This window comes from Suricata suricatta, chromosome 4 (assembly GCF_006229205.1).
Source record: "Suricata suricatta isolate VVHF042 chromosome 4, meerkat_22Aug2017_6uvM2_HiC, whole genome shotgun sequence".
Classification (NCBI taxonomy): Eukaryota; Metazoa; Chordata; class Mammalia; order Carnivora; family Herpestidae; genus Suricata; species Suricata suricatta.
Window position 1 is genome coordinate 8944544 of NC_043703.1, and position 7625 is coordinate 8952168.

General features: G+C 43.7%; 1 protein-coding gene across 1 annotated transcript in view; it reads left to right on the forward strand.

The window, feature by feature from the left end:
- The first annotated feature begins 5910 nt into the window (after positions 1-5910).
- The window catches only part of FGF14 (fibroblast growth factor 14), a 612348-nt gene continuing 610633 nt past the window's right edge, over positions 5911-7625 (forward strand). The window contains exon 1 of the mRNA XM_029936471.1: positions 5911-6505. Within this exon, the coding sequence (XP_029792331.1) occupies positions 6298-6505 (208 nt within the window). The 5' untranslated portion in view covers positions 5911-6297. The remainder of the gene's footprint in view (positions 6506-7625) is intronic.

Consider the following 7625-nt stretch of genomic DNA (forward strand, 5'->3'; position numbering starts at 1 on the left):
ATGGGTATTTTCTCATATATTATTTTCTAGTATTTGGAGGTCCCAGAAGGTAATCATTAATCTTGCCTCTTTTCTACACTTCTGAGTTCGGATTCAATTAGGGAAAATGGCCACACAAACTAGAAAGATAGAAATAACTGTGAGTTTCATTACTGATGAGGTTGTTTTGGGGAATGAAAAGTAACCTGTGGACAATAATTGGTCTCACCAAATATTACCTTCACATCTGGAAACTTTAATGATCACTCAAGGAAGAGTCTGATTCTGTAGAGTGAGGCACACTTATCCAGAACCTCTGTTTTCTCTCTACAACCCTGTATTGATTTGAGGTTTTACAGAGGATGTAGTAGATGTAGTTTATTGGGGAAAGAATATAGCAGATGAGTGGGGAATGGATACGGGGAAGGGGAGAGGGCCAACAGTATGTTGATAAACCAACAACCCCAGTGGGAGACTGTCTTAATCCCACAGGGAAGCTCTGGGAAAGGATGGAAAACACATGGCTCATCACTCTCCCCCCAAGAGGTGGGAATGCTGGGGTGTTTCATCACGGAGAACATGGAGGAATTCTCCTAGGGAGTGTTAATTCCCAAGCTCTTCTAGGAGTACCTGGAGAGAGAAGCCTTCCGTGTGGACAAAAATTCCTCAGGTTCAGAGATGGAGATACTAGAAGCTGGAAATCAAACAAAACACACTGATACGGCAGGATGAAAGGGATCTATATGGGTCACTGACAGTGTCTGCTCCAAGTCCCCCAAGGAGTACAGACCTGCTTCTAGAAGACAGGCTGTGGACTCTGAGGCAGACCCAATGCTTCCCACAGAGAGGAGCTGAAGGTCAGGAGTCTGAAAACTTTTTTTTTTAATGTTTATTCATTTTTGAGAGAGAGAGCTCATGAGAGCTTGTGGGCACGAGTGGGGGAGGGGCAGAGAAAAGAGGACAGAAGATCTGAAGTGGGCTCTGCACTGACAGCAGGGAGCCTGATGTAAAACTCGAACTCACGAACTACAAAGTCATGACCTGAGCTGAAGTTGGAAGCTGAACCAACTGAGCCACCCACGTGCCCCAGGAGTCTGCAAATTTTATGTAGGCAGGCGGCTCCAAATAAAGAGGAGGGGCTGGGCCACTTAGGTCACTCTTTCTTCATTAAGAAATTGAGAGGGGGCAGATAGAAGGACTGGCTTTACCTTTCCAGACTGTTCCCTCCAGGGGAGAGGAATAGAGGTTTACTATACCATGGGAATATGAGGAGAGGAAGAAAATGGTACTCATGAGTAGTCCAGTGATGTGAAATTGAGAAGCATTCCTTAAAAAGTGATAATAATTGTTAACAACAACAACAGAGAAGGAATAAGTGTGCAAACCACAAAAGGCACCATCTTTCCGAGAAAATTTACAAGGTAATTATAGGCATGGAGGTCCCTGTACATATAGGTCTTCTTTTCCTCTTTCTGACCTACTCTTTCTTCCCAACCCTTTGCCCTCTGTCTTTCTTCTCTTTGCAGTGATCAAAGCTTTATTGTTAATGGTCCTAAGCTCTAAACTGTCATAGGTTACATCTGATGGGCAGGGAGCAGGACAGAGAAGGAGACAAAGGGAGCAGGATCTGACAATGGGATAAGCAAGAGAGTTTATAAAAAGCAGCTAAGAGATCAGTGGCGCTTCGGTGAATGGAAAGGAGAGTCACAGGCTGTGAATAAAGCGATAGGTTATAAGTGATGTACTTGTGTCCTTTATCCTTTTAACATAAGCACCCCAAATATAAATGCTGTTATTAATTGTAGACCAGTCCAGAATATAGTAGGGAGAATAAGCTGTGAGGAATTCACACGAAGTACAGTGGCTCAACATAAAGGTTTCTTTCTCTGTCATCTGAAGCGCAGAGGTAGGCGGGCAGCCAAGGACAGATTGGCTGTTCTGACCAAGTGTCTTCGATCTTGGCACTTTATTCCTGGGGCGTGTTCCTGTCTGGGCCGTCAAAGCCGCTCCCACCGTTACTTTCAACCCACACAAAAGACAAAAGACAGAAGTGAAGATAGGCAACTTCCTCCAAAGAACTTGACCAGCAAGTTGAACATATCACTTCTGCTCACATCTCATTGGTTAGAATTTAGTCATGTGACCATAACTTCACTGGAACAGAGGTTGGGAATTCTCTTCTCCACCTGGGTACCCATGTGCCCTTCCAAAACTGTGGTGGCAGGTGGAGTTTTATTACTAAAAGAAAGAATGATATAGAAAAGTAACTAGTGGGAACAATTAGAAAAATCACGGGAGGACGTTACAAAGACTAATTCCATGAAAGTTCGGATGGTCCATATTAAAATAAAATGTGTACTTTATTGTATTCTGAAATTCTGGTCATTATACTTACCTTTAGGTTAGTTTACTATGATATGCTGAAGGTAGGTTTAATTTTTAGATGTACTTGGTTATAAGTAATAGGTTTATTTGACCTCCGTCTAATGAAAACATGGTCTTTTCTACCTAAATATACTATGGCTTTTTCTGTGTAATTCTTATACGTATGATGAGGCTTTCTTCATTTTATCTTTACTTACATGTGTTCTGAAACTTGCACTGATTTTCTAATACTTTTAGTTTTTGTCAACTAATATTGATTTCAAGCATGGCAAAGGGTAAGTAACAATTTTGATGTCTTCCAAAACAGAACTTAAATGATGGTCTGAACTCAAACCAGTGTAAGGATGTTTAGATTTTCCCTAAACTGGAGGCCCCCAGAAATCTCTGTTGACTTCTTTACTGAGTAACTGGAGAGCTGGTTTAATTTTATGAGTTAGCATGCAACATGGGCTCCTGTATACTTACTTTCATAGGGTCAGTGCTCAATAAATATTGGTTGAATAATTGAATTGGATGACTTAGAGGACATCAGAAATCACAAGTCCTTTGGACCAAAAATAACCTGAATCAGGGTTAGGCCATCTTTTCCAGACAAAAATAGTCGGTACTTTGTTTGTTTGCTTAGTAATGTTAATAACAGCCTATGTAACATAAGTATATAATGTATCAATAAATATAGAAAAGAACTATAGGAATCTCATACATTGTACTAAAATATTTCTCTTTCCCTTAAGTAGCATAAAAGATGAGAAGCAACTAACACAGTGCCTGGCATAATAGATTCTCAATGAATAGTAGTTACAGTTAATTACCTTTGATGTTGTACCTTAGATTATAGGACAAAGATGTAACAAGTTTTCCATCAGTATCGAGCAAAACACACCATAGCTTTCTTGCAGTAATTTTTTATTTTAGGAGGGATCAAATTCATGGCTATTATGTAAAGAAGAGTGTCCAATTTGGAAATGCAAGGAGAACCAGTATGAGAAACATTCTCTTTACACAAACTTAGCATGTGAAAGGTTCCAATAATTACAGAATATCTTCCCAGACTTTACTTGGGAAAGACCTTGGGGAACTCAACGGGTTTTTACAGAACCTTAGAGCTATGTGAGTTCAGAAGAACTCTTTGGAGGATAGTTTTAGTCAACTGTTTCTCTGGCACCTGTCCAGGGTTAGTATATTGGGATATTCTGGAACCCACGACAGGACACCAGGATGTGGTATTAGCAGCATGAGGTATTTGTCTCTCATTGATCAATATCAAAAATGCTTTCCTACTCATTTGGCAGTGGTATCCCATTTTTCCTCTTTCAAAAAAAAATTTTGTTCTTCATTTCTGTTTTTCAGCCTGCTTCTCCTAAGTCATTTGGCATTAAATTCATGGACTGATAGTATTCCCTCTTTCTTTACTTCCTAAACTTTATTTAGACTGCAGTTAATCTTGGTAATTTCTTTGAGCTTTATGACATGATGCTTTGGCACATTGAGGGCACCGCTATGTAACTTTCCAGTTTCTTAACTTTAGTAGAATTTACTTGTTTTACATTCTTTTTCTATCTTACCTAAAACGGACTAATGTTTCCCAAAAGGGTTCTGGATATTGGATGCGAATTTTGACATCTGAAAACGCCTCCTAGATATTAGGAAACTGTAGCAGTGGCAAAGTTATTACATTTTTAAAATGTTTTGATAACTAATAATCAAGGAATTCACTGTCTTTAAAGTCAGTTTCATCTCTCATTCCTCAACAACATAAATCTATAGCTCTTTGTTTATAAGACAGTTTGATATCCCATACAGTACAGGTAGCAGTTTTAATTTTTTGGAATTAAAATGGTCCTTCTAAGAATTTATTTTTTAATTAGTTAAAATATTTATATCAATTTTCCATAAAATGGAAATAAGTTGTCATAACTTTATTTAGTTAAAAAGAGTGAGAGTGTGTTTACCAACCGTTTAATTATATATGTGTTACATTTGCAAGATAAGACTCTAGGATTTTGGTGATCTGTATGGGTAGAAAGCTCCTGTGTTACAGTAATATGATTTTAATGAGGAAGAAAATTAAAAGTGGAGAAAATGGGCTCTTGGCAAAAAAAAAAAAAAAAAAAAAAGTGAGAGTGGCCAATTTACCTTTTCCACGCTCCCGTCATAAAACTGTTGAAGTGCTAACATTTATTAATGTGAGTAGGGAGCCCACTGGGACTCGTGATATTATTCTTTGTAATAGTTTGTATTATTTTATACATTGTATTTTCCCCTCCAAATAAGACAAAATCTTTAGTTCTGCCCTAAGTCTTGATTTTCTGAGAAAGTAGGAAGCTGGGTTGTATGGTGGTGAAGTAGAAAACCCGTCCGGTTTTGTTAGGTTAGATGGTGACGAGGTTGTATATTAGTGTCGATGAGAAGGAAATGAGGGTGGATTTAATGCTAGCTCAGTTAATGGGTACAGAAACAAGCAGTGAATTAGTGTGTGATCTGAGCAGGGTTCTCTCTGTTCAGAGACATTATTTGAAGATAATGGGTTGTCTATCTAGAAAAGGCATAACTTTTCTCATGTACATATGGCCCTCTCCCCCAGAATTTATTCTGCCACCTAGATTTTAGTAGTTGTTCCTTTAACAGGCTATTTCTGCAAGTACATATTTGTCATACACCTAGTCTATATTTTTTCAAACAGCACTTTAAGTAGCACTTAAATAATAAGAACTAAAGGAACCTGAGTTTTCCTTAGTGTTTTGGATGCTTTAAGGTGCTGTTTTTGGGCGTGTTAAGTAGAGTGGAGCCCATTTTGGCCACGAGAAGTGGTACTCAACTACTGTTTGTCTTTAAACCCCTTTCCTCTCCTGCATTTTCTGAGGTTTACTAATTATAATGGTTAATTCTCCTTTTCAGAATTCACTTTTAACACAAGGCTCTGTTAGGTGGCTCCAGGAGCCAGCTGCCGGCCGACTCATGCTGGGCCGAAGGAGGGAAAGGGTCCGGGCAGGGGCCGGGGCTGGGTGCCGGTGGCGGGGGACTTCCAGGGGGAGAGTAGCGGAGGACTGCAGTGACACTGCCCTCCCCGGGCGGGTTGAAGCATCTCACTGGTGACGGGTCTGAAAGCACGTGGCTACGTCATGGAAAGCCAGTCTTTTCAATGCAAACTTCAACTCCTCCTCCTCCTCCCTCTAATGCCTGTAACTCCCATCCGAGGCTGGGCAGGAATCCGGAGGGGAGATTTTCCTCATGCTCCCCGTTGTTGGAAACTGGGAGAGTGACGGGAAGGAGGAAGGGGATCCGTGGCGCTCTCTACCTACCCCCAGTCTGGCCAGGGGAGGGGGCACCTGGATTGGCATCTTTTCTTCGTGGTGACTGAGAACTGCAGGTTCAATCCGATCCCACTGAGCACTGGCGATTGATTATTTTAAAAAAAAATCGACACTGGGAGAAGGGAGGTTCTGTCTTCGGCTGTCAGACTCGATCTCGGAGGTGGTATTTGGTGTGTGTGTGTGTGCTGGTGTTTTTTTTTTTTTCTATTTTTTTTTCTTCTTTCTTTCTTTCTTTCCTTTTTTTTTTTCCTTCCTTCTCTCCTAGGGGCTACACAATGGCAGTCTTCTCTCAGTGACATGGATCCTGCTTTGCCTTCTGCGGACCCGCCCATCCTCATAGCGACCAAGTAAAAGGCTATGGTTTTCTCTTTGGGGATCTTTTGTGCATTACTGTTCTCTCTGATTAGTTCTGGTCTCTGTTGGGATTTCTTTGCATTTTTGCTGGGCTTCATGCTGAAAAAGGATTTTTTTCCAACCCTTCGGTAATAATCCAGTGGTGATCGAGGGGGATAAATCATTCACCCTGGCCGAAAAAAAACAATCACTGAGAAGTCTCAAAGAAATATACCACGTGAGGGGAAAAAACTGGGAGAAGATCCGGAAAATTATCGTTTTTCCTATGGTAAAACCGGTGCCCCTCTTCAGGAGAACTGATTTCAAATTATTATTATGCAACCACAAGGATCTCTTCTTTCTCAGGGTCTCTAAGCTGCTGGATTGCTTTTCGCCCAAATCAATGTGGTTTCTTTGGAACATTTTCAGCAAAGGAACGCATATGCTGCAGTGTCTTTGTGGCAAGAGTCTTAAGAAAAACAAGAACCCAACTGGTAAGCAAAACATGCATCATGTTATGTTTTTCCTCATAATAACCTGTCTGTTGCTCATTGAGCTAGAGCTGCAGTTCTGCTATGCAGAAAGGCTGGGGAAACAGAAGGAAGCTGGACAGTGTTGCATATAGAGGTGCTGCATGGGTAAACAAGGCACCGCTGGATCCGCGTCTCTGAGCCCCAAACCGTGATCAGCATCTCTTGGCTGTGACACAACCCATCGCTAGGAGGGAGGAGGAAACTTTTTTTAAAAAATGTATTTGGTTGCCTATGTTTGGTGGAATACTGAAGGGCTGTGGCTTAAGGTTTTGCCCCAAGCAGCTGAAGCTTCGGCAGGTGCCAGAAGGAACCGCCAGCTCCTCGTACTTGGGCTGCGGGTTCAGGGACGTAGCTCGGTGCCGAGAACCTGCTCGAGACTTTCTGATTAGCTTGCACAAGGTTCGCCACCCCGTCACCTTTGCCGAAGTCGAAGAGGCCCTCTCCCTCGCGGCCCCGCTCCTCCGTCAGCCCCCGCCTCCCTCCCCCGTCCGGCTCTCCGTGCACGAGTGTTAACTCCTTCCCCCGTCTGCCGCCGACACCTCCCGCCGCTGGGGAGACTGGAGCTGGGCTCCTGCCTGGGGGAACCCCCGGCCGAAGGGACGCGCTCAGCCCCTCTACTACGTGTCATTTAACGTCCCCCTCCCCCTTTAAGAAGCAGTGTCAAAACCCTGCGCCCGAGTCCCACGGGTGCGGGTGAGTGGGTCCCAGCTGCAGGCTCTCGTGATCATGCGCCCCTATTCCAAAGGCTCCAACCGGGAAACTTGCAGGGCATTACATAAGAAATGCAAATGCAGGTGATTCGGGGAGCCGGGTCCCGGGGGTTCACTTCCCGGTAACCCCATCTGAGGCGTTTGGGGGCGGCCGTGAAGCTGTGGGCGAGTAAGCCGGGGAGGCCAGGCCGGAGGGCTGCGTGGTGGCGGCGGCGGCGGCGGCGCGCCGACGAGGAGGCTGGGCGCAGCCAGTCTGGGAGCCGCGCGCGTAGGCAGCGGGGGTGTGTGGCGTCCCCGGGTTCAGTTCAGGCTGGGGAGGGCCCGGGGGCCCGGTGTTTGTGTCCGGGCCGCGCTGGGGGGTGGGGGGGGGG